Here is a 27,996-nt window from a genome sequence, read left to right as displayed (position 1 = left end):
CACAGTACTTCCAAACCATTCAATCAATTTTCAATGAGGAAGGTGATGGCAGGGTTAGAGCCCCTCTTTTTGCAAGTCACCAATCCTTACCAGAACTAATTGCGGATGATGCAGGCATCCTAACCTGACATGAGTGAGTTGGATACATTTTAAATCTGGATTTAAAGAATTCAGGTGGGGGTTCTCCTTATGGTCATCCCAATACTGCCTTTAGCAAAATACTAAAGAAGAGGGTGGAGACATTAGGCCTCATCGTGCCTTTGAAGTCTTTAGTCCAGTATGCTCTAAGAGACATGTAAAACAAAGATCTGCAAAAAGAAATGTTTCTGCCTTTCAATGCAGCCATTGCCGTTCGCATCCCACTCTGACAATTGCCTTGTTTGCCATGGTGGTAGATAAAGTATTGGTGATAAAATATCAGCTGGCGCCTATGGATCCAGTCTTTCTATCAAGACATCCAACACCTGTGAGCCTGGTGGCACAGGCCGCTACAGTTAAGTGAAATCAGTGTCTTCTCTTCTGAATTTGCTGCTGGATAGGGGCCATAAAACAATTGACGCAATATGTAAAAAGATCTTTGAGTCAGGGAGTATGGCCCTGAAAACATCAATATTTCTTGCACACTAGCCAAACACACCAATATATTATGGTCAGTCATCTCATGCAGTTCATGCAGTGTTCATGGTGCTGCCTTTCGGGTTGACCTCCGCGAGAGGATATTACCAAATTGATAGCAGTAGTGGCGGCTCATTTTAGCAGGCAGGAAATGCATGTTTCCCAATGACGGTCACTCACCTGAGCAGGTGTTAAGGGATCTCGAAGACACTTGCTGGCTACTGGACAAATTAGGCTTTTCCCAGAGCTTAAAAAATTCAGTTGACACCTTCACAGGTTCTCCACTGTATCAACGCAGTCCTGGACACTTCAGTATTACCCAAATTAACCTTTTCAAATTGACCCTTTGTCCTAATTGACCTAATAATAGTGGACCTAATTGACCTTCTGTGCAATTGACCTTTACCTGTATCTTAGTTCTTTTATATATGTGTGGGAGGGTTTGGGATAATAAATAATATAAGGGGATTGGCTGGGGATTGCGGAGGGTTTTAGATTGGGTGGGGGATTGCGGGGGGTTTCCCCCTGCATATATGTCCTAATTGACCTAATACATTAGATCAATTTTCCTGCAAGCAATTCTCCCGTGATCAATTGTGATTAGAGCAATTCGTATACATCCGGACAAATGTCGAAAGTGGTGAGGACAGGGCAACCATTTTGGCAGCCTTGGCCGAAGGCCACAATTGTCACAAATGTATCACTGCAAATCTGGGATGCTCACGTGGGGCATCTCAGGGGGAGTGGGCTTTAGTCTCTGGTAGAGTGCATGTGTCATATGTGCCTTGTGGAGATGCGGCTGATCAAACTGACGCTGGTGGCTTTTCTTCCTTCGATACAGGGGAAATGTGTCCTGATTCTGACGCACAACACAGTGGTAATGTGTTACCTCAGCAAGAGAGGTGGTGTTGGGTCACTGTCCTTGTACAGAGACGCAATGCGGTTTTAGTTCTGGGAACTAGAGAACAATGTCTAAGCCTAGGCGGCATGCCTGACTGGGAAGCCAAATGTGGTGGCAGACACTCTGAGCAGGTCCTTTCAGAGATCTTCACCCTTTGGCTCTCTTAGCATCCAGGGACAACAAGAAGTTCAAGTTGTTCTGGTCGAGGTAATTTCCTCCGAGGGGAGCACTGGAGGGTGCTTTCTTGGTGGAGTAATACTTCAACTTCTGGTGTTCATTCCTGCTGGTTCCAGTCATGCCACTGGTTCTCAGGAGGTTAAAGAGATGTAGGCCCACCATAATCCTGATTGCTCTGGATTGAGCTTGACAGACGTGGTACTCAGATCCATGGGTGGACTGGCATATAGAAAACTCCTGATAGGCCTCTACTCACTGGGCGTGGGTGCAATGGCCTATAGGGAGCTCTGGAGATTTCCTGGTAGCCCAGTGCACCCTGAGCCTCCTTTGTGTGGTAACCTATGTTCTTTCCAAATGTTTCTCATAATAAAAAGGTTGGTCTTGCTAAAAATGTGTAATATGGGGCCACTTTGAACATTATTTCCAGGGCCTCTTTTGGTTCCCAGTACAACACTGCTCAGACCGTCTGGAAATAGTAATTTGCCCTCAAAGCCTGCTCCTGAGGCCAGATCTGATGTCCCAGTCAGGGGTCAGGTGCTCAACCTGAACCCTCACTCTCCGTCTACATGTGTGGGTGTTGAGTGGTGGTCAAGGTATAGAGACTGTGGGCCTCATTCTGAGTTGGGCGGTAAGCGTTAACGGTCACCAGTAAGGAGACCGGTGCTGTTAAACCCTTACCGCCCAATTCCGAGGTCCCTTAGCGGGAGCCGCAAAGGACATGTGGTCTGACCACACGTTCTTTGCGGGTTCCGCTATGGGACCAGAGCGCTAATAACAGGCCCGCTATTTGCAGGCCCGTAATTAGCGCCTTCCCCATTCCCATTGAGCCCTATGGGAATGGGGAATGGTTGGTTGAATGGGGATTTACCGGGTCCGCACAGGTCAGAATGCCCCGGTAAGTCCTCATTCAACCAGACCGGACCCGGTTTTGGAGGCAGCCATGGCGCTTGTAGCGCCATGGCTGCCTCCAAACTCGGAATGAGGCCCTGTGACTTGCCTGATGAGGTTTCTGATGTGCTGCACTCTCCCTGTCGACTGGCCAATAAGGCTATCTACATGTGCAAGTGTAGGAAAGTTGAAGAATGTTGGGAGGAAACATTTTTGGACCCATTGTTATGCCCTGTTTCTCTTTGAGCCTGGCCGTGCAAGGGTTGCAAATTAGTACTGTAAACGGTTACCTTGTAGTAATATCTCTGTTAAAGAGAACCCCAGAGCAAGGCTCTTACTTCACTATTTCAGTGGATGCCACATTTTTTAAGGACTTAGTTTACACTTTTCCCCTGACCAATATGTGGCTCCATCTTGGGAAGTTAACTTGGTTTTACTCCTTCTGATGGGTTGTGGGTCATGTTCTCTTTGACCCCTTACTTTTAAAGGTGGCATGTCTGGTGACGTTAACTTCTGCTAGGCGAGTAAGGAATCATCAAGTTCTATCTTCTGTCTCCATTTCTTCTGTTTTCCAAACAAAAAGTGACTTTTCGACAGGATGACCAGCTCTTTATCCTGGGTACCCGCTCTAACCTCAACAAACTAGGCCATGAATATTCCTCATTTACTATCACTGGAAAGATCATTAGGGTAACTAAGGAGGTAAAAACCCTTGGCTTTTACCTTGACTCAACTATGTCCTTTGATAAACAAGTGAAATCTTTGGCCTCCACCACCGCTTACACCTGTGAGCTTATCAGAGCTGGTAAGCCATTCCTTTCTAATTACAGCTGCATGATATTGGCTAGAGCATTAATACTCTCTAGGCTGGATTACTGCATTGCTCTTTACAGTGGTGCTACAAAGCCATTATCCAGAGGCTACAAACCCTTCAAAATAACGCCTTAAGAGCTTCACTGGGCATAAATAAAAGAGAACACATCTCCTCTATCAGACACCAACATAAATGGCTCTCCATCTACAATAAAATACTGCTAAAAATGGTCTCTCTGACCCATAAAGCATTAAACAACGCTGCCCCCAGCTACCTTTTAGACAGACTAAATAGAAGAACGTCTATCAGACCGACCAGAGCTAGTAATGCCAAATGCCTTGTGGTACAGAGATTTAGACTTACCAAGATTGGTGGGACCAGTTTTCCTGTGAATGCTGCTAAACTCTGGAACTCTTTGCCTCACGAGCTTAGAGTAGACCAACCATATCTACACATTAGAAAGAACTATATCAACCTGCTCAACTCTACGGACCACTAGTTACACTATAACAATTTCCTCATCTAGGCTGCCTTAGTTCATCTTCGTAATCTAGTGAATTGTGGATCCTAACTTGCTTATAACCTGCACATTTGTATGTATACTGTGAGACACTGTTATATTGCCTCTGTAATATTACCTGTAAATACATTTTGTTGTGCTGTGAACTATTTTGTAACCTTGTAAGTTTTGCACCTTCTTATTGCTGCACCCTGTTACCTTTGGGTTTCGTGCGCGTTAGAAATAAATAAACAAACAAACAAACTTTCTGAGTTACACCTTCCTGTTTGGCAATGGTTGTTTCCGGATTTCATGGGAATCTTGGCGTCCATGTTAATTAACGCAATAGGGCGGTATGACGCGCAGTCTGTCGGATCTTTGCCCCTTTTATGTATCAAAATTATCTTAGCCTCATTCATAGAATTGGGGAGAAGGCCCTTCGCCCCCATGCAATTAACAGTTTAGTAAGGATTGGAATCAGGAGTTCCCTGTGGGTCTTGTAAAATTCAACGACAAACCCATCAGGACCCGGGGCTTTGCCGGATGGAAGGTTGATAATAACTCTCCTCACCTCATCCGCCGTGATTTCAACCTCCAGTGAGTCCTTATCGTCCCGTGACAACCGTCGGACGTCGACATCCCGCAAATAGGCAGCCTGATCAGAGTTAACGGGGAAGTCTGAACTATAGAGGGTGGTGTAGAATTTGGTAAATTGAGCTTCAATGTCAGATTTCGACGTGAGCAAAACTCCTCCCTCACCCTTTATTTTTAACTGTGCCCATGCGAGCCATTATCTCATTTAACCTTGATTCCAACCGTAACTCTAACTTCAGTTCGCGTTCCCTCCTCGCTTTAATTGCAATGATCCTACCCCTAATCGTGGCCTTCAGGGCGTCCCACCAATTCTGAGGGGTAGTGTCTTCCCACTTGTTGTTGTTAGTGTAATCCACCACTTCTTTCTCTAACTCCCCGACCAAGACCGGGTCTCTAAACAGCGGGACAAGGTACCTCCCTTTCCAGACAGACGGGGATCCCTGGGGACTGCCATTATCAGCGTGAGCGGGGCGTGATCCCCCAACGCGATCAATCCTATCTCCAGTGCCATCGCCCTCCCTAACAGTGGCTTTGAGATCCAGGCGTAGTCTATCCGGGAGTGCAACCGGTGGACATGTGAGAAGAATGTGCACCCCCTCATCTGACCGTAAATCTCCCACCAGGTGTCCACTAGGGCCAAATCCTGCATTTTCCTAACCAGATCCCCTGATGGGCCGTTCTGACTCCCCCACAATGTGGAGCTCCTATCTATAGCGGGATCCCAAGCCATGTAAAAGTCCCCCATAAGGGCAATGTTACCCACAGCGAAATTCCCCAGTCTCGTGAGAGACTTTTGTAGGAAGTCATCCTGGGCCTGGTTAGGGGCATATAGGCTTGCCACCGTGAAGATCTCGCCCAGGCCCTCCATTAGGATGGCCAAATACCGCCCCTGAGTATCCTTCTGCATATCTCTAATGGAAAGACCCGATCCGTCCCGTAGAGCAATTAAGACCCCCCCCTTTCTTGGAGGCTTGCGTGGCCTGAACCAGTTTGGAGTAGCCCCAGAATCTAATTCTCTGAGAGTCCTTGGTGTGTACGTGGGTCTCTTGCAAGGTCACTAACAGGGGCTGCTCCCTCCTGAGAAACTTCTCGACTCTTCTCCGCTTAACTGAGGAGTTGAGACCGTTTACGTTTAGGGAAAGAAATTTTACAACCTGGGAACTAACCATTAGCCTGAGTCATGTGGAACATAATAACTCTGAAAAGCCCTGTGAGCAGCTCCTCAAGTGGTGAGCTAATTGTTTGCAACATGAGCATACCAAGAGCACCGTGCCTAATCGGGGCGCCCTGAGCCCTGGATCTAGAACTTCTCCCACCCCCCCTACCCAGTTCCCCTCCCTCTCCCTTCCCCCTCCAGGCGGGAACGACTGGCCCTCAGCCCCCCTCGTGAAATTGCCACGAGAGCCGGACCCATTAACCAACCCGGAAACTCCCAACGCAGGGAAACCCTTCCCCATTCCAAGACTCCCGGCCACCCCACCCCAACCCGTATCCCACACAACTCATGCAAACAACCCAACAACCCCTAGAAAACAGCTGTCGGTAATGCCCTCCCCGGGCTTTTATCGTTAACCGAGCACCACCACGGATAGTCTCAGGACCGCATTGCCCCGTCACCCAGTCGCTAGCACCGCGACTATAGTTCATGGGTCTCCTGCGACCTCTCCTGCGCTTGGCTGTAGACCATTCCCATGGCTTTCGAGTTGCCGGGGTTTCATCTGGGCCTTCTAATAGGGGCAGGGTCTGCCCCTCCAGGCCCAGCAAAGACATCCCTTGGTCGCAGGTCGTGATCTTATGCTGGGAACCTTGCCACATGAAAGACAAACCAAAAGGGTGGGTCCACCTGTACCGGATTTGCTGCGATCTAAGGAAGGACAGAACCGGCCCCATCCGGCGCCGCTTAATTAGGGTGCTTCTCGCCAGGTCCTTGTACAGTGATATTTCTTGGCCATTGTAGGTGATAGAGGTTGCCTTCCTCGCTCTTTCCATAACCTTCTCCTTCATTGCATAGCTATGGAAGGCCACCAGCACATCTCGCGGTCTGGACCCTGGATAGGCAGATCGCAGGCCCACCCTGTGGACTCTGTCAAACTGCATTGCAGGGTGGTTGTTCATGAATTTAATCAAGATACCCTTGCTGGAGTATTAAGATCACGTAGTATTTATTTGTATTTGATTCTATAATAATATTTACATAACATAGAATTTAAATCACATTTAACATTTGAGCTAAAACCATTTCAACCATAAACTAAAACTAGGACTAAAACTAAGGCTAATAAACAATCCAATCCATCAACGAGATAAAAATACATTTATGAAATAATTTTAAACACGTTTATAAAATATGTTACATTTATGAAATCATAACATAACATAATGTACTCCCCACATTCACTAACGATACATTCACAGAACACAACACAGTCCATTTAAGATCCAAAGGCACCGGGGCAACAGAATTTAGGGGTACTCTAACTGTGTCATTAAAAACCCATATTTATACCAAATTATCATCATTACTGAGTAGGTAATTAAGATTGACCCATACCGGCATCTCTTTACTGTCGATCAGAATAGGCATATAGTCACTCAAATGTATCAGTCTCACCTTAAGTGATATATCTTACTGTCTACGGGTAACAGTTTTTACAATGTCGCCAGATCCAATACAACATGATTTGTAGACTCTGGGATTAAATGTTTAAACAATAATTCCAAAACGTATCACTTTTTATCGAGTCATAACTGAACATATTCACCTAACTAAATCATGTAAATGGGGCCCAGTACTTGGCATTCGGTGAAAACATGTTTCGGGGTCTCAATCGTGCCGCTAGTCTACATATTTGACATTCTCTTTGTGCCAAGGGAATCTTAAAGAAGGCACTAAGATAGACAAAAAGAGATAATTGATTTGTACATAGTCTTAATATTAAGCTGCGGACCGCCAGGCTAGGGGTCTGGAACAGGTAGGGCTGCATTCTTAGATAACTATGCGTAACATTAGATATATATTGGTAACTATGATCGCCTATCAATGTCGAAATCTTAATAGTACATTCCCATTGTTCATAATTCTTGCTAAAGCAGGCTTTCATAGTAGCATACTTTGTGCCTGATTTAAAGTTAGGATGCCAATCTATAGCCTCATTTGTTATGTTAGCCATACAGGTAAAATCACCTCCACCACATGCTCATTTAATCCTGCTGTCAGACCCCACAACTGCAAGCAGCTGGCTTTTCGGGGAAGAGTTTGCTTTTAAATGGAGCCGCCTTGCCTAACCCGCAATTGACCCCTCAAGGACACCAAATCCAACCTATCCCAGATTACAAGTAAAAACTTGTCCTTCTTGTTCGTGGAATTTGTATTAATATTTATAAAACAGTGAATAGAATATCAAGCCCACGCCCATCATAGAAGTTTGAGAGAGAACAGGAAGGAAGAGTTGAATGATGAGAGAAACACTGGTTGGCAGTTGCTCTGAGCAGGAAGAGCATGGCCTCTCATAAGCACGAAAATTGCCCGGATCCTAGGGGGGAACCCGACCGGTGGACCTGTTTGCCACGAAGGACAACGTGAAATGCAGACAGTTCTGCTCGAGGGAATTTACACCGGATTTTGTGTCATTGGGGAACGCTTTTCTAGTGGAGTGTTCTTCGAGCTCCACTATGTGTTCCTGCCAATACCTGACATTTCATGGGTTCTCAGGAGGTTGAGGAGTTTCTGGGCCCGCCTGATCCTAATCACCCTGGATTGGGCGAGGAGGACAAGGTAACCAGACCTTCTGTAATTGCCCGTTTGGCCACACCTCTGGCTTCCTCCGAGACCGGACCTATTGTCCCAGTTGGATGGTAGGGTGCATCACCCGAACATGGAACCCCTCAATCTGCATGCATTGCTCTTCAAATGCTAAGGTAAGCGCAGGGACCTGGACAATGAGGAGTTGGAGGTATTGATGACTGCATACAGACCTTCCACTAGGTCACTGTATACGTGCAGGTGGGGAAAGTTTCTGGTATGGTGTAAGGAGAAAAGGGCAGACCCTTTGGCAAGCCCAACCCCCACTGTGATGGAGTTCTTGTTGATCTTTGCCAAGTCAGCCCTTCAAGTGGGCACGGTTAAAGGCTATCTGGCTTCTCTATCTCTTTTCAAGAGCACACTGTGGTGGGGCTCCTTCTTTTCCTTACCTGTGGTTGGCCAGTTTCCGAAGGGCCTTCTGAATAAATTCCCTCCTATGCCATTCCTTGTCCTGGCTTTGGATTTGTATCTGGTTCTGACATTTTTGATGGCGTTCCTTTTGAGCCGTTGCATTCTGTTTATTTTAGACTCCTTAATCTGAAGACCGCCTTCTTGTTGGTGATCACGTCTGCTAGATGTGTCAGTGACCACCATTCCTAAAGTTCTTTAAGGAGAAGATGTCCTTGAAAGACCGTCCCAATTTCTTTCTGACGGTGGCTTCAGAGTTTCACACTACTCAAGGGGTGGACCCTGCAGTGTTTTTCCTGACACCTCACCATTCCAAGGAGGATGAGAGGCTCCATAGGCTTGATCCTAAGAAGGCGTTGAGTTTCTACCTGGCTAGGGCTAGGGCCATCAAGAGGGGCAATTGGCTCTTTGGTGCTTTTTCCCCAGTCTTGGCTCGGACGAGTCATTACAAAATAGACCATTTTTCTGGATTGTATTATGCAAAGCTGGATGCTACCAGGAAGCAGGTAAAGAAGTGCAGCCAGGTTTAAGGGCTCACTGCATCAGGGCTGCAGTGGCTTCATCAGACTTTCAGAGAGGAGTGCCAGGGAGAGACATTCATCAGGCTGCAACGTGGGTGTTGTTACATACTTTTACCAAACACTACAGCTTGCACAAGGCTCAAGGCACTGATGCCCGTTTTGATAAGGTGGTGCTGCACAGTTTCTTGGTTTAGCTTCCATTCCCTCCTCCTGCTAAGGGCACTGCTTTGGGAGACTATCAAGATGAGGAATCTATGGGAGAAGGCAATCCATTGAAGGAAAAATAACTTACCGGTAATGTACTTTTATGGATTCTCCTCCCAGAGATTCCTCTTCACTCTCCCTGCCTACCCCTCTATAGAGGCTGCAACGAGTTTGTTGGTGTGTTTGTTTTCTATTCTTCGTTATTTGTGATTGAGCGTTCAAGAGAGTGTGCGGAGCGCTGCTTTGTAAAAAATAAAGAATCTTTGTGTCCTGGTTTGGGACTTGTTTTGCCTAATTGGCTTTTGTTCCTCACTCAACTGAGTCTGGGAGAAAAGGTGGGGAACTGAGGTGAGGGGCATAATGCATTCCTTAAGCACAGTGACCAACGTCCCATTCGTAGTTGAGGAGTGGTGCGGTCGATACACGAAGGAGTCAAGAGACGATGTTGAGCCACACTAAAGCCCCTGTTGAAATTTACCAGGCAGCTGATGCTGAGGGGAAAATGTATCAAGACAAGGCATCTCTGGGAGGAGAATCCATAGATAGACTATTACCAATGCATAATTTCTACCTCTCAGGTGAATTTAAGATGAAAAGTTGATGAAGTGCTTAATAATGGTAAATTATGATTGGGAAAAAGTTATAAAGAACCCAGACAGGCTTCCCAAAAATGTGAATTTGATTTAATTGAGGGGAGGCTTCTCTCTAAGTATTCAGAGATCCTGCACCAATGCCGCAATATTCAACGCTTATGAATATCAATGAAGATCCCGTGGTGGAGCACGCTATCTACCCTGAATACATGTTCCAATGTATCTGTTTATGAATAGGTTCATGAATGTACTCTTTATTCTGCTTCTTTGCTTTCTTTTGCAGAAGTCTGCCAGTCTTCAGAGCCCTCCAGGTATAGTTATGCTCTTTATCTTTGTTTCAAGTGCTAAATATTACATGGACATGTTTGTGTTTCCTCTGCCATTCATCAAACCACTGCTCATGTCTTAAGAAGAAGAGTGAAGGAATAAAAGCCGAAGTTTCCAAATATAATTCATTATGATGGTCACAAATCATTCATAAATAGCTTCATAATTTAGGTTGCAAGAGAAATAGATGCCAAAATAATACTGGTAGAGGCACATGAAACAAAGATAGTGGGGCTTGAGAGAGTGGTTAGTTGGACAGTGGAAGTTATTGCACACTCTGCAAATATCTCTGTAGGCTGCTTTTGATGCTGTTGGTGTAGGGACCAACCACGATACTCGGTGTTACCGTTATAGCTCTTCCTCTTTAGAGTAAAGAGTTTCTGAGGTCACTTTGTAAACCTGACAGTGAAGTTATCAACTTTAAGTGGGTATTGCAGTGGAAGGAAGTGCTGAGGGAAATAGAACTTCAATCTGGAGATCTAGCTGCAGGTTTGCATTAAAAATACAATGTTGCATTGTGGGAGGTAGTGGCATGGGTTAGGGATGTGAATGACATGCAAAGGGGAGCGTGGGGAGGTGAGGCCTTGGCCTTATTCTAGAATTGAGGATTTACAAATGTATGCTGGTCTCGGCTTACTGTGAGCTTTCTTCCAGATGTCTGAAAGAAGGCGTGGAGGTGGATCTGGGGAATGGGTAGAAAGGGTGGTTGTCAACGTGCAGCACTTTCTTTAAGGGTATGATGTTTATATGCTGCTCCTGGTGTTACCCTCATGCTACTCAGACGCAAACAGACTAAAAGTGCTACAGAGAGGAACTTAAGAGTGCAAAATTAATTGGTCCCATTGATAGAGTACCAGAGAGGGAGTACTGTTAGCCCGTCACAAAACATATTTTTGGGGCATTGTCAATGAGCTGTCATCGTCGGCCTTTTTGGGATTCATTGCAAGGCTATGTTCAAGGAAAGGGAGAGGAGGTCCTCGGAAGTTCACATTGAGGTCTGATGCAGTATCATGTGGTGTGGTTACCTCATGGTAATCAGCCGAGAGGCAAGATGAAAATAGAGGCTAAATGGAGACCAGTGAAAGGCAAAGGGAGGCACCTACCAATACATCAGTCAATCACTGTTGCAATTATTTATACCATTCAACATTGCCAATACAAGTTTTCATTTACATGATGCATTGTGTAGCAGTATATAATATACTCAAATTTAGCAGTATGACAAAATAATACACCTCTATAACCCATTGAGATATTATGAAACTATTATTTCAGATATTAAAATCGTTATATCATAGACAGATGTACATATTACATTTAATGACATTTCTAAATCACAGTGTGCATGTTGAGGGGTGTCAGAAGGACAGAGGCAAATTTCTTCCATTTTATATACTTTATTTTGAGAAATGAAAAGTTATAACTCTTAACTATCCCAAAGCTATGGTTTTTCCCCACCTAACACAAACTAACTGTGGTATTTGTCAGTCGTTGTTGAGTCTCAAAGGAAAACTGTGTGTTGTCCAAATGTAATCTACTCTGTCCCTGCAACTATTCAAAAGGAACTCCTTTCTCCTGTGTTCTGCTTCTCAGCAAAGTCACTTTAGTAGGTGATTCTTAGGTAGTCCTAAGCAACTACTTTAATAAGTTCATATATTTCAAAAATAATATTCTTCAGCTTTTTTAATGTCCTTGACACCTTGCTTTTGTCTTCTAACGTTCCTTTTCTCTGTCTCTTGACTTGCTATCCTTTTTACTCTTTCTTAATACAAGGTACTCTGTCTTGAAATAAGGTCTGCTCTTTTCCTGATTGGGTCAGTAAACAATACTTTCGCAAATGGTTTCTTTCTCTCTCACTGTCCACTCTGTTTTCCATCTGGGCCAGTTAGCAACACTTTCAACAGGTTTCTTCTTTTCTCTATACTCTCCCCGGGACGATTATGAATGTTCCTGACTTAGGTATTAATATCCTTATATCTCTTTCTTAACACAATGTCCATTCTTTTTTCTGGTTGAGCCAGTTAACAACACTTTCAAAACAGTTCTTGTTTTCTTTGCACTCTCGCCTATTACTAGGATGAATTTGAAGGTTTCAAAAATGATCCTCACTTGGTTTCCACTCTTCAATATTACAGGGACAAGTATGATTTTACCAGTAATGAGTTACACTTGACTTTCTGTCTTCTCAATTACTGGGACCAGTATGATAGGACCAGTAATGATTCACACTTGACTTCCTCTCTTCATAATTACTGGGACGAGTAGGATTATGCCAGTAATGATTCACATTTGACTTTTTTCACAATTGCTGGGATGAATATGATCGAACTAGTAATGATTCACGCTTGTCTTCCCTTCTTCATTATTACTGGGACGAGTATGGTTGTGCCAGTAAAGATTCACATTCGAGTTCCTCTCTTAACAATTACTTGGACAAATAGGATTCATATATTCATTCTGTTCATTATCCCTCCCGGGTCTCCCTCTGTCCCTGTTACTTTCTTGTCTTGATGTTCGCTTCACCGGGCCTGTGTGTAGGACGGAAACTGTTCTTTCTCAGTCAGGTTGGTTCCTGGTGTCGCTCTGGTTCATTTCCTTCCTCTGCATCAGTTCTGCTATGACAGAGGCTCTGTGGTCTCAGAGTTGTTGCAGAACTGCACAGTCCACTGTATATTGGTCACTCCATCAGTCACGCAATCCTCATTTCCTTGGGGTTTCTGTGGCGACAAGGAATGAAGAGACTGGCCAAGTGGTGCAATAGTGGTTGCTATAGGTTTCTATAGTAATTTTTCTTTTATTAAATTCAAACCAAACCTATCTATCCCTAACTCCAAGGGGATTTCCTTACCTAAATTTGTCAGGAAGTCCATGTAAGTCAAAACAAAAATGCACCCTCCAGGTCGCAACAACAAAACACTGTAAAGTCCAGCTACTCTTCGTAATCCAGGATAATGACTGCCTTCTCCTGGATGTCAAAACACCTCTCAGGTTGTTCAAAACAAAAGTTCCAGGTTCTTCATAACCCTTCTCCAAGCTGGTTTCTGCAACGTCTCTCACAGTTCCCAAAAAGATTTGTTGCTCACTTTTGGAGGTTTTCACAATCTCTCTGTTTATCTACAATTCTTGATCCGCCCCACTAGGACAATTAAACTGTTCCCCGGAGTCCCTTTAGACTCTTCATCATACTCCTGTGGAACCAGACTCGGAACTATATCACAAATAGGCTTACGATTTTCTCCCTTTTTATTTTACAGTCTCAAAGGATTTTCTATTTTCTGGTTGTTTGAAGCTCAGAGGAAATGACAATGTTAACCGTTTTCTTCTCATCTCTGAGGAAGGCAAGGTTAAGATCATCAGTTGAAAAAACTGGACTTTTGGCCGGATCTGGTGTTGGCCAATCAGCAATGAGTAACAGTGGTTTCGACAGAAGATGATTAGGGTTTGTCTCAATGGTCCAGCCCTAGATGTTTCTGGGTTGTTTACAGTGCATCTCTCCTTTGGCAAGGGTTTCCCAGCCACTCAATGTTTGGATAGAGAAGGAGAGCATGAACTATCCCCAGGCCTCCATCCCTTTTAAACCCCTTTTGCTGTACTTTCCAGGGTCGATAAGACAACCCCCTTTTATGGCATTTTAGGGAGTTGGGGTCTCTGGTTCATGGACACTGTATCCTCCCAACTGCTGAGGTAGGTGTTCTCAGTTCATATTATTCACTGTTCACCATTGTTGCCTTAAGTTTCATGAAATGCCTAAAGAGTTTTTTAAACAGCGCGCCCGCTCCCTCCCAGACTTTCCTCAACTCCCGTCACCTGTATTGGAGTTGGGATGCTTCAATGGGCCAGTAGGCTATCGGGCGACGGTCAATTGCCTTCTCTGTTACATCTCATTACCACGCTGGTCATGGTGGCGCCGCGGCCGCATTCGATACGCTGGTGCGTTATGGTGATCGAACATGGCTGCCGGGAAGCGCTGTTCCTGTACAGCGAGCCTGTCCGCTCCTGCTAATGGGTGGACTCTGCCCACCAGTGATCATGTGACAAATTATATTCTGCCTGTTCCTGTTTCCTGGCGCGTCGCTGCTCTTGTACTAGACGCTCCGTAAGTTTTGCTTCCTATGGAAACTAACCTACCTGTCACTTGTGTTTCTTCTACGCTTACCTTTCTTTCCTGTTACAGATCAGCCAACTCTGTGGTTTCGTCCACTCCTGGTTCTCAGACTTACCCACTGTCCGATCACGTCTGCCCGTACCACGTCTCCAACACGGATGTCAAATTCAGTTTTCCATCATTCTTGACTCGCAGGGAATTTAGAACACGGTAGGGATAAGTCTCAGTTCAAATCTATCTCAGCCTTGACCGTACAGAAGAGCTAACCCCTCTGTCTCCACAGAGATTTTGCGAAAGGAGCTTTGCCCCTTCCTCCGACGACCACGTAGTCAGTGTGGAAACGCCAATCTTCTGCAACACGTGTAGCCCAGTAAGTCTACCGGGGAGGGAGCAGGTATTTAATTGGATTCAGGAAACTTCCTCTTTCTTACTTTTCATCTGCCTCTATAGAACACACCATTCTTTGGGAAAGATGTCCAGGTCCACATACGCCTCAGCTGCAGACTGAATAAGGACTCGCATATATAGTCTCAGGTGCAATCCACTTCCTCTCTTCATATTCTGTCCCATTTCTTCTCCACATCCCTACTTACCCTTTCCCTTTTTTCCAACAGAAGGTAGCAACATCTCTGCCTTTGGAAGTTTCCAGTCCAGTAATCTCCAGTCCGTGGGTCCGAAGATCGAAGTGTTGTCACAACCTTTGCTCTCAATTCCAGCACAGGGTTTTTTACCCCCCAGAGGGTTTCCCTGGGGATTTTGCTCCTCGCCAGTTTCTGTCTGAATCAGGCAGAGTCGCAGGGGGGTTTTCCTGTCATCAAGGAATTGCCATCTGCTCAGGTTGGTGGCAACCTGCATATTCCAACCTAATTTGTCACAGATGGCGACGCCCACAAGCAGACACCATGGAACAGCAGATGCAGCAGCTCATGGCTGCCATGCAAACCTTGTCTTTTGAGGTCCAAAATCTCAAACAGGAAAATACCCATCTTAGACAACAGATAGCACGGGCCAACCCCGAATTACCTCCCTCCTCATTACCCACCGGCAAGTATGATGGTAGTCCACACAAGCTCAAAGAGGTTTTGGACAGTTGGACTGTGCAGTGCACATTTAAGGCTAAATACTTCCCTACAGACAAAGACAAGATAGGGTTTCTGGTTTCCCATCTTACAGGTGCTGCCCTAGCATGGGCTACCCCTTTAGTGATTACGGGTAATGCTATCCTTGACTCTTATCCAGCGTTCGTCAACAGCCTCAAATCGATGTTAAGTCAACAGGAGATCTGTATCTCATCTCAGGAAAGGCTCCTTGATCGGAGAGGTCCCACTTGCCTCTACCCCTAGGGTGGGTATTGTATAGCTGGCTCACTTCTCTAGCGTCACAGGGAAAGGCTCCCCCCTGGGGAAAAGTGATTGCTCACAATGTATTAAGGAAATTAAGCTACACGCCTTCAATTTCATGGGAAGTATTGCTAATAGCAAATGTATTATTATGATTTTTGAATGACGATTCCTGCAGTCATACAGTTATTGGGATACCAACATCAGAAACTGAGATTGCAGTGCATATGCATGCATGGCCTGTAAAACAGTCTGTCAATCATAAGAAACAGATTCCCTTTTTTAGAGAAGCTACTCAGCAGATACCATGTTATGGTGATGTGAAGGAAAGCTTTGTGAAAATTAAATTGATGAGTTACATTTTCATGCATCCACGCACCCTTTATTGGCTGCCTTTTCAACCAAAGACGACCTTCTTTTCCCTGTACCTAGTGTAAGGAACTCATGGTGGCAACAATAAAGACAGACATAAGTGAACACAGTTCAAGGGTGTTTATTAAACTGTATACGAAGGTTGGAAAAACACCTAATCTAAACCTAAACCTAAGATGGGAGCAAGCTACAACCATCAAAAAATAATAAGGCAGTCCTCGTGGCGGCTTGTCAAATAGAAAAAGGGCCTATACTAAGAAAATCCGATTGCCAATTCTTACTCTAAATACAAGAAAGAGTGAGATAATGTTCACAAGAAAGAAAAGTGTAGACAAATAATAAGTCAGGATGTGGTAGACGGGGGTCTCCCTTCCCCACGTTTTGAGCATGGGACAATGTGGGATTCCGGAGCACAGCACACGCTTGAGCTTTCCCAGCACAAGCCAACAATTCCACTTTCAGCTATCAGGGCCTTCGGTGGTTAAGTCTCTTTTCTGCAAAAAAAGTCTCTGGCCTCCGAGGACCTAATGTATCCAAAATAATAAACAAAATGTTCCTTTTCGCATGTATGTTGGGTGATGACCTTCACCCCTGGAATCCCCTCTTCCGGGCTCAGATCAGATGAAAACTTCTTAGCAATATCAGGACCTTCGGGAGATAAGCTTCTTGCTTCTGAGGATCTGATGGGCTCCAAATAATCAACAAAAGTTCCTTCTTGTTTGTACCTTGAGTGATAATCTCTTCACCCCTGTTCCCCCTCTTCCAGGCTCAGACCCCTTTCGAATATCAGCCTCCGTCCATCGGGTTCACCCTGGCTTGTATTCAAAAGTTTTCTCTGTTGTAGTTCACAGGTCGATGGGGTGATGCCTTCTCCACCCTGGATCCCTTTCTTCCGGGCTCAGACCCTTCTCAAATGTTTGCCTTTCCTTCCGTCGGGTTCACTATAGCTTTTGTTAACTCAACTTCTTGGCACTCACGAATCTTAATGTCTTTTTAAACAGTTCACTGTGGACATCCCTCTGTTGTGTTCACTCTTGTCAACACACTATTCATTGGGACTTTAGGCTTTGCCCCCTTTTCATGGGCATCCCTCCGTCTGGTTCACTTTTGCCAACTTTGCCAATCACACAATTCCTTGAACAGTTCTTCCGATGCAGGATTCACTTCTCTTAGCTTCACAATCATCTGCCGGTCAAAGACTTTCAACTGTACAGAGGATTTTACTAGACCTCTGTATGACCACTTTTACCCCTTTCTCGCGTTTCCCAAGGCCCTCTGGTAACGGTAGTTTCAACAATAGGGTAATTGCCCAGAGTTTCCTGAGTGAGCACCCACATGGTGCCTGACTCCTCTGTAGCTGGTCTCGTATTTACAGTTCTTTGTACTTTCTTCAATTAGCCATTTGCTACGTTTGTTGAACACAGTTCAGTTTCTTATCGGCTCTCCCCTCGACTCAGGGGCTGTGATGAACCGGCTTGGTTATCAGCGCAGGAGGGCCCTGTGTTCTGTTGACATCTGCTGCAACACACACTGGCTATTGTTTGTGGTCTTACGATTCCTTTCCGTGGAGGTTTCACGGACCTGGCTCGGAAAGTGCAAGGTCGCTTCTCTCCTTGTCACCCTATCGGTTCGCGCCGTCTTTCTCCTCCTCTTGAACTGCTGTGCTGAATTAGCTCTCTGGTCGTGCGATCAGCCTGGCTCGTATTGTGCTCTCATGCTCCACCTTTTATCCCTGTGGGGAAAGGAAAGGACCATCAGGTGTGTGTGTGATTCTGGTCAATTGCTTGACTTTGCCTGACCCTTGTGTTGGGACATGTCAAGCAAATGGCTCTGGGGTTTGTCTGTTGTTTGTCACAATCTAAGAAGGAGTTTGTGTTGGAAAAGGGGGGGTGGGTAGAGTTTTTGAGTATACTACGTGTTTGGATGGGGAAAAGGTGTTATAAGAAGGGATGTACTGTGTCTCGCTCATCGGTGTACCACTTCCACTCCCTGAGGACCCCCACCCAGGTGATCCTGGATGACAAATCCACCGGGACTAGCAAGTGAGGCACCTTCAGGTTTCTCACACCAGTATCAAGGTTGTTTACCTAGAAATCTAGCATTTGGGCTAAATAACTTTTAGTAGTTCTCTCTTTGCCCATCAGACTGCATTTGCGCCTCGGAGAAATGTGTATGAGGTCAAAATAAATACCCTCATCCGGAGTGAAGGTCCATTCAATGTCCACACCTCATGTCCTGGGTGTTCATGGGTTTTCCATAGTTTTTTTTCTTAGTTTTAAAAAATATATATTTTTATTATTTTATAAACAACACTTCAAACATTACAAACAATGAGTGTTTAAGCTTCACAGCCTTACATTACAAGTTACAATTTTCGGTCCTCCCCCTTCCGACCCCTTTAACTCGAGCCCCTGTATCCATGTTATCGTCTTTTATTCAGGCGTAATTATTGCCATTATCTTTTCCGTATCATCATCGCTATGGTCGGCCTGGGAGGGGCCCGCCATTGAGGCCACCAATTGTCTCCATGCTATTAGGGGTCCCACCTCCTCCTCCCCTCCCCTGCTAACTGCTTCATACCAGACAGCTGTTTCAGCCTCTGCCCACTTCATGAGGTCTGCCCACCACATCTCAATTCTGGGCCGATGGGCTGCTTTCCAGCACATTGCAATTCTCCGTTTGGCCAGGATGTAGGCCAGGTCCTTCATCTTACTGATGTGCCTCAGGTTGCGCGATCTGGTAAACCCCCCAAGCATGCATGCCCAAGCTGACTTCACATCCAGCGTAATCCCTTTTCCTGCTAAGCGTATCTTCAGCTCTGTCCAAAACCTTCCCACCTCCGGGCAAGCCCAAAACATGTGTAGCATCGCAGCTTCCTCCTCCCCGCACCGAGGGCCATGGGTTTCCCATAGTTGTCATGGGTTTGTGAAGCTTTGTAGCACAAGACCTGTGTTGGTGTGAAATATGTGCAGACTACATACTCAGCCGTTATGTTTGTAACTTTTTCAATAACAACTTAGAACTGTTTAAAGGAATATGGGCAACCCTTTGTGTGTGTGAATTCACCCAATTCCAAACTTTCGTTTTCTTCTTTCTAGGCTGTGCGGTACAGTCCCTTCCTCCCAAGGGCATTCCTGTGCCAGCGGTGACCCTGCCCACCACCAGCATTACAGCATCTATTGCGGAAAAACCAAAGGGAAATGTATCCTCACTAGGGTACAGGATGCATGGACCAGAATTTTTCAGTCGTCCAGCCCGTGCACCAAAGGAGAAACCTAAGACCGTGTCTGAATTACTGAGAGAGAAAAGGATGAAGGAATCAAACGCGTCTTCCGGTATGGCACCTGTCCAGAATGCAGTGCCCATCCAACCAAAAATTGTGGCTCCTCAGTCAGTGGTTGGCCAGCAACCCGAGCAAGGATCAAGCGTGCCACAGTCAGTGTTCTCCCTTCAGAATTCATCTTCTCTGCAACTTGGAGAACTGGCCCCATCCTTGCCTGTGCTCCCTCAAGCTAAATTGTCTACATCACTTATGCCACTTAATCTCTCGACAGAGGCACAACAGTCTGAAGATGGCTCGGCTTCCTCCCACGAAATCAATGCCGTCTCAAGCAATAGTGCTACACTTGGAAAAGCACAACAGGTTGTGACTAGTTCCACCGCATCAGTATCTCAGACGAGCAGCCCCACAATACTTGCGACTAGCTTGGCATGCCCCTCTCTGCAAAATCAAGCTGGTGTGCCAATCCAGGCACCAGGCGTGTTATCTGTTGAAAACCAAATTTCAGAAACAAGTACGAAAGACATCCTGGGTATGTCAGAAACTAAAACTTTAACCCCTACTCCTGGTACGTCACTTCCAATTTATACACAGCAGAATCTATTAACTTTGCTGCCTGCAGGTTTACCCTCACAGGGAGGGCCGCAAAGTCTAACCAATAAACTGATGCCTTTTACTTTGGTGGTAACCCCACAAGGGATTGTTCCTGTAGCGCTTCAAGCATTGTTGGGAGTTCCCGGCGCCACACAACAGGAAGACGTGTCCAAAATGGGTTTAAACACAGCTCCAGATAGTCCGCTACCTGTGGCTAGTTCTTCAGATAATAACATAGGAAAAAAAGCAGACACGAATGTGACAAGCACCCTAGCTGTGCCCAGTTCACAAGAAGTGGCCTTGTTCAGCAAGTCAGCTAAAGAAGGGCCATTGGAAGCAAAGTCTTCTTCTGTTTCTCTTCCTTCTACTTCAACAAACACAGAGGGACACTTAGGAAAAGCATTGCCCATCTCGACCGCTTCCTCAGGCTGCTCCAATACGACTGCACCTGTAATTTCTGGGAAGCCCTGTGGAGCTTCTATCAGTCAGTCAAGTGAGCCATCCTCCACATCCTCCAGTGCCAAGCCATCTACAGCAAGTAAGATTATACCAAGTGCTGAACTGCTGTGCTCTCTGAGTCTAATCAGCTTAAGTAAAGGGGGCCCAACTGCGCATGAAGAGCCACAAAGTATAACAAAAAAAAGGCCATTGTCACCCCAGTCCACTGATGCTGTCCTTCAAGCATGCAAGCGCTCTATGACTTCTGTTGCCACAACCCTTCCATTCACGACTAAACCAGAGGTGATAGAGCCACCCACCATTCTACACAAGTCGCCTGTTTCTATTCCTGTGAGAAACCAAGCAGAGCGACCTGTTTGCATTCCTGCCAGGAAGCCTATTCCTGCAAGATCCCCAACAGTGCCACATGTACAAAGACCTGTGAGAAGCCAAACGGTGCCCTCTGCTTCCATTCCTGTGAGAGGCCCAACAGTGCCACCTGTACAACTTCCCATGGGAAACAAAAACATGGCCCCTGTTTCCATTCCTGTGAGAGGCCGAAGAGCGCCACCTCTACCTATTCGTGTAAGAGGCCCTTCAGTGCAGCCTGTTTCCATTCCTGTGGAACGCCAAACTGTGCCCACTGTACCAGTTCCTGCAAGGAGTCAAACCGTGGCCCCAGTTTCCATTCCCATGAGAGGCCGAAGAGCGACGCCTGTACCTATTCGTGCAAGAGCCCCGTCAGTGCAGCCTGTTTCCATTCCTGCCAGAAACCAAACAGTGGCTCGTGCTCCCATTTCCGTGCCACCTGTACCTCGTCCTGCAAAAAGCTTGAACGTGCACTCTGTTCCTATCCCTGTATATAGTCCAGCAGTGCCCCCTGTCCCTGGTACTGATGCAAGTCAAAATCGGCCACCTATCTCCAGTGCTGCAAGGAAAACACTGGATTTGAGCCTAGTTTCCTTGGAAGAGGAAGGAAAGGTGAAGAGTTGGCTAACAGGAGAGCGAGGAGTTCAGGTTCCACCGTTGAAAGATGGCTTGCCATACTTGCCACCTTCTACATGCAACTTAAAAACTCTGTCAAGACTTCTACGGCAGAAAAATGTATTGGAGAGCAATGCCACTAGTCTTCTAGCATCTCATGATGGTGATCAGGAAAGGACCGCAGACGAACGACTGCAGGCCATTCAAGGACTGGTGACGGAGAAACTCAAGGACAACCCTGCATATCTCCTTTTGAAATCCAGGTTCCTATCAGCGTTTACACTGCCTGCCTTTCTAGCAACACTGGCTCCTCCAAGAGTCAGAACTACACTCCGTACAAAACATTTTATAAATGGGGACACTGATGACGATGAGGACAGTGCTACATATGATGAAATGGATACGACTGATGAAGAATTCAAAGAACCAGAACATAGAGATGTGAAACCTAGAAATCTCTTGCTGGAAATGACGCTGGACAATACAACGGATGACATTCGGGCATCTCAAAGGGAGGCTATTCCAAGTCAGGTAAGACTGTTCGATACTGAGTGACTTGTAGTGCCTGGTAACAATTTTGTACCTAGGTCTGGGATTTACGAAGGACAAGCCTATCTGCGAAGCAGCAGAGGGCTGTACAATATTCCTCCGTATGAAGAAGCGCAAAGAGCAAGTGATCAATTTCAAATTCATGATATCTTTAGGCGGTTTACCTCGATTGTCAAATCTCTTGCACATGGTCTTGTTCCCACAAAGTGCTTTTAAAAATATCTGTTGATACAAAGGTGTGGTATTGCACTTTAAAAATACATGCTTGATAAACCAATAGGAATGTGTCATCCAATGTGCCTTCCTACGTTTCTGTCCCAGGGACCTGCTTGACTATTGAAATGTCATTGAGATCTGTCCCATTTAAGAAAGGGATGTGCTGGGTATGATATGATGATATGATATGGGTACCTTTTTAGTTATCCATCATTCCCTATTACTTTTTTTTATTGGGTAACCCAGACACAACATTAAACATGTTCACCATTTTCAAATCTTGGTTACCTGAAATGCACCCGATTTTTTTAGAGGTTATAGCCTCTATGGCTCAAGGTTACTCATTGTGTGACCCCTCCAGATGTGCTGGATTTAAATTCCCATCAGCCCTCATCAGACGAGTCAGTGATGAAGAATTATGAAATATGTAGTCCAAAACATCTGGAGAGACGCGTAATGAGTAACCATGACATGCACGATTCCTGAAACTGGCACCTTTTTAGGCTGTCATAAAAAGCTAAATTATTGTACTTTTGACATTGGGCCAATATAGCTTCCCTTTTAGCACATTGGTTAATTTCCACTTTATGTCCACAATTTGGTTTTCCTGATCATGGTACAGTTTTCACTTTTTAGTGATTATTGTCTGTTTTCTGCTTTTGTGTAAGCACTATTTGCCTTTTTCATTGCTGGAGTCTGAGGGTGATTGAAAAGAAAACCTGTTTACCCATTTGAGCATGACACATCGAACTGTTTCATGCAATAATTTTACTGACCTTGCTGGCCTGGCTGTCACTTGTTAAGCTCTAAATAAGCAATATATCAGCTACATAACATTTAGCCTTATTTAAAAGCAACAGGGCAGGCCAGGCCATTTTAATGCTTCAAAAAGTGCACATGAAATAGTAGCAGATGTTCTATCATTGCTGCATGGCATTGCACATTCGCAGATCTGTGTTGTGGTGTCAAATGAGATAGCTGTAACTATCACATGTTGCTTGGGTCTCATTCATGCCAATAGCCCTTTTGTTAGGCTCACCTGGTATCCACAGGGACGCCACCCAGCCGGGTTACTTTCTGGTATGCTTCTCAGCTCTGCCAGATGTGGTCTGCGGGGAAAGTTCTGCCTGAAAATACAGGAGGACTGTGTTCAGGACTGACCGACCCGGGAGAGTATCCTCCCTCCACCCCCCGTATGATTTCAGCCCCTCTGGGCCCTCTTCTCACCTGGTGGTATAATTAGGTGTGCTCTCCGTCCTGCCTTCTTTGCAGGGGCGCGTTGTCTTTCTTGGGCATGTGCGATCCAGTTACTTCACTGACGCCAGCCCGTTTGATATTGTTCAGGTAGGTCTTATTGCCGTTCTTTAGTTTTGTTGCTATCCTGCATGCATTTCTTTATTTAGAATGTCTCTTTTTCCTCCCTTAGGTATGCAGAGCTTCAGCGCAGCAAACTGGCCTGGTTGAGCCCCGCTGGTAAATTATGGCGTATTAAGAGCGCTATGATGTGGTAAGTAAGCGCTATGCGCAGCGCTGCGAAGTCTTGCCTTTGCTAACCTGTGTTTTCCTTCCTTGTAGGTCGCAGCGTTCTTCAGCGCGAGTAGAATGTCCGGAATGGTGCCAGCCGTGAGGTGACCAGCCAGGTAAGTCTTTTGAGCAGTTTGTAATTTACAAATGTCTCTACTGCTTTCTTAAATGTTGCCTCTATCTTCCACTTTCAGGTCGTGCTGTCCGGGAGGCGTGCTGATTCAAGGAAGCTGTTCTCAGAAGCTGCGAGTGGTTAAAGATGAAGACTGCAGGTAACATGATGCTGCTGCTAATGATGTTCCTTTTGTCTCCTTGCAGGTTCTGCTTCTCCGAGGTTCGAGGGAGTAGCTGGACACGGTGAGCGTCACGCTGCAAGCTGCAAAGTAACGTGAAGCGTGTTGTCTTGCTCGGGTGTGGTTTATATAGCCCCAACAAAATAGTCCAGGTAAAGTAGTCCCTAGGCTACCACACCCAAAACACTAGACCGCATGGCTTGGTTCTTAGGAACCAAGCTATGTGGATGCCTCCACGTTGGCTGACAATATAATAAAGTAGTTCCCAAGCACATTGTTTTTCATGGTGTATGAGCCTGGCGCCATAGGCGCCAGGACTGGCCCCGAGTCCTGACTCCACCTGGCCAATGGGTTTGCCAGAGGGGGTTTTGGGCGAGGGTCGTGACAGCACTCCCCCCCCTAAGGCCCCTCCCATGGTGTTCCTTCTGTCTAGCCCAGGTTTGGTTGAGAAGTTCCGATGGAATTTCCTGATTAGACGTAGTGCGTGGATATTCTCACTGGGCTCCCAGGATCTATCTTGTGGTCCAAATCCTTTCCAATCAACAAGATAATACAGTTTGGTCCTAGAGTATTTAGATTCCAAGATATCTTTGACTTCGAATTCTGGTTCTCCGTCAACAAGTATGGGCTTAGGTGGTGTCCCAATCCGTGTGCCGTGTTGCATTGGTTTCAGGAGGGACACATGGAATACCGGGTGGATGTGTAGATTAGGTGGTAAATCCAGTTTCACGGCTGCTGGGTTGATAATTGCCTTAATGGTATAGGGTCCTAAGAATCTGGGATGAAAGGTCTGGCTTCCCTTGATGGGTACAAATTTAGCAGCTAACCAAACTTTGTCTCCTACTTGATAATCAGGGGCCTTTTTCCGGTGTTGGTCGACTAATCTCTTTTGTTTTTCTTTGGCATGAATAAGGTGTTCCTTTGCCCCTTTGAAAGCCTGAGTAATGGTTGTGTGTAGAGTCTTTACCGCTGGCATTTCCAAGCTGGCTGGAAGGTCTAGTTCACAGGTACGTGGATGTCTGCCATAAAGGGTATAGAAGGGCGTTTGTCCCATGCTTGAATGCAAAGAATTGTTATATGCATATTCAGCTATCCATAGTCGGTCTTTCCAATTCCTTTGTTCGTGGTGCAGCATGCACCGTAAATATTGCTCGAGTGTCTGATTGGTTCTCTCGGATTGGCCGTCTGTTTGGGGATGGTGACTGGTAGATAGCCGAACGTCGATCTGCACCATTGCACAACATTTTTTCCAGACGTTTGAAACAAACTGGCTGCCTCGATCAGAGACCAGAACCAAAGGGAAGCCATGTAGCTTAACCACGCCCTCCAGGAACACTTTCGTTAAAGTGGGAAGTCTGGAAGGCCTTTGAGAGGAATAAAATGGGCCATCTTCGAGAATAAGTCCACAACTACAAGGATGGTGTTGAACCCTTGGCTTGGAGGTAGATCAGTGATGAAGTCAAAGGAAAGAGTGTGCTATGGAACTGGAGGAATGTCCAATGGTTGTAGGGGGCCAGCTGGTTTTTGTTTCTGTGATTTATTTTGTGCGCAGACACCACAGGACTGAATATACTGAATGATGTCCTTACGCCAGGTAGGCCACCAAAAGTTCTTTTTCACCTTAGCTAGGGTTTTGGCGATCCCAGGATGCCCTTCAATCAGTGAATCATGATAGTTTGAAATAGTATGCTGTTGTAATTCCTTCTTGGGTACACATAGGCGATCCCTAAAAAAGGGTAGATGGTCCTTGATGGTATATTGTTCGCCTTACGTTTGCCATGCAAGGAAGGCATCAGGATTCATTGTCTGTTGGATTTCTTTTCGTAGTTCTGCTTGTTTTAAGGCTGTTGTGATACCCAAGAGTTTGTCTTCTGGTATAATTGGTACTGGGTCTGGAGTTGTATATACCATTTCATCTATGCCCATGCGAGATAAGGCATCCGCCTTTCCGTTCCTGACTCCTGGTCGAAATGTGATTACATAATGATATTCGGCAAAGAAAAGGGCCCACCATAATTGGCGCGAGGACTGGGCCTTGGCTGTTTTGAGATATTACAGGTTTCGGTGGTCTGTGATGATTGTAATGGTGTGTCTGGCCCCGAGGAGGTAATGCCTCCTGGCTTTAAAGGCGGATTTGATAGCCAGGAGTTCCTTGTCCGTGATGGCATAATTAATCTCTGGAGGTGAGAACTTTTTCGACCAAAAGGCCACAGGATGTAGTTGGCCGGTTTCCGGGTCTCTCTGTGAAAGGACAGCCCCCATTGCAAGACTGGACGCATCAGTTTCAACGACATAAGGGAAGTCTGGACGAGGATGTCGCAGGATTGGAGTGGAGATAAATCTTCGTTTAAGTTCTTGAAAGGCTTCTTCTGCTTCTTTGGTCCAAGCAAACTTTTTATTGTTTTTTCGTAATAGTACTGTGATTGGGTGCACAACCTGGGAGAAGTCTGGGATGAGGCGGCGGTAGTAGTTTGCAAAGCCCAGCATGCTTTGTACCCCTTTCAGAGACGTCGGTGAATACCATTTCAGAATGGCATCTACCTTGTGCACGTCCATTCTGATGCCTCCTGGAGTTAGGATAAAAACAAGAAACTCTACTTCGGTGACGTGAAAAAAGCATTTTTCAAGCTTTGCAAACAAGCGATGTTGACAGAGCTTGGTGAGGACTGAACGAACGTGCCTGACATGATCTTGTTTTGAGGCTGAGTATACTATGTACACTAAGGCGCACACATCAATTAACTTCCTTAAGACGTCATTCATGAATTATTGGAAATCCGCAGGAGCGTTGCATAACCCAAAGGGCATGACTTGATATTCAAACATGCTGTACTTAGTACGGAAGGCGGTTTTCCATTCATCTCCTTTTCTGACTCGGACCAGGTGGTACTCCCCTCGAAGGTCCAATTTGGTATAAATCTGGGCATCTTAACTTGGTCTAGCATCTCAGGGATGAGTGGCAAGGGGTAGCGGTTCTTCACGGTGATCTGGTTCAATGCACGATAGTCAATACAGGTTTTCAAGTCTCCTTCCTTTTTCGGTACGAAGAACAAAGGACTGGCTGCGGGGGACTTCGAAGGACAGATAAATCCGTTTGCAAGGTACTAGTCTAAATAGGATTTCAAATGAAGGTTTTCTGGTTCTGTGAGAGCGTAGATCCTGCCGCAAGGGATTTGTGCACCAGGAACAAGGTCGATCTGACAGTCATATGGCCTGTGCGGCAGCAATGTATTGGCTTGTTCCTTTCGAAAAACATCTTGAAATCATGGTATTCACTTGGCAAGGTATAAGTTGCTCCCAGGGTTGATATTGTCGCTCCGGGAGTCATGGGGATACAGACGCTGGATTTCTCCTCTTGGTAATAGCAGGCAGGGGAGCAGTCACTAGGGAAGGTTAATTGTCGTGCCCGCCAGTCTATCAAAGGGTTGTGAGCAACCAACCATGGCATCCCTAATATTAGCCTGAACTGAGGTGTCCTGATGAGATCAAATGAAATAGACTCCCGATGTCCGTCCTGGCACAGCAAGGTTACCCTGGCTGTGCACTGGGTTACTTGTCCGGAAGCGATTTCTGTTCCATCCACAGTGGTTATCTTGTCCATAGTTGGCTTAGAACACAAAGGAAGCCCCATCTCTGCTGCCAGTTCTTGATCAATATAATTTCCAACTGCTGCGCTATCGCTGTATACTTCAACGACATGCATTCTTGACGACTGTTGGTGATTAATTAAGATCACTGGTATTTCAAAGTGCGAGGTTAGCAACTCTTTCTTCTCACTTAACAAACTGACCTCTACGTTTGTCGAGCTTGGTAGTTTTCCGATTCCTTAGCTTCATCCTTCTCTGTGGCCCCGACTATCCTTCTTGGGGGTTTTACTGGACAGACCTTCAAGAAATGTCCTGGTTTCCCACAATACAAACAAAGTGGTTGTTGTCTCCTTTTGTCCCGCTCTTGTTTT

At 45.7% G+C, this 27,996-nt stretch overlaps 1 protein-coding gene across 1 annotated transcript in view; it reads left to right on the top strand.

Moving 5' to 3' along the window:
• SNAPC4 (small nuclear RNA activating complex polypeptide 4) overlaps nucleotides 1-27,996 on the top strand; it is a 676,731-nt gene that overhangs the window by 545,774 nt on the left and 102,961 nt on the right. The window contains exons 21-22 of the mRNA XM_069609574.1: nucleotides 10,300-10,327; nucleotides 19,259-21,987. Coding sequence (XP_069465675.1) covers nucleotides 10,300-10,327; nucleotides 19,259-21,987 — 2,757 coding nt within the window. The remainder of the gene's footprint in view (nucleotides 1-10,299; nucleotides 10,328-19,258; nucleotides 21,988-27,996) is intronic.

The sequence above is a fragment of the Ambystoma mexicanum genome, chromosome 8 (assembly GCF_040938575.1).
Source record: "Ambystoma mexicanum isolate Mex_15411 chromosome 8, UKY_AmexF1_1, whole genome shotgun sequence".
Taxonomy (NCBI): Eukaryota; Metazoa; Chordata; class Amphibia; order Caudata; family Ambystomatidae; genus Ambystoma; species Ambystoma mexicanum.
The sequence above is the reverse complement of the archived record's forward strand: the minus strand, read 5'-3'. Positions and strand labels throughout refer to the sequence as shown.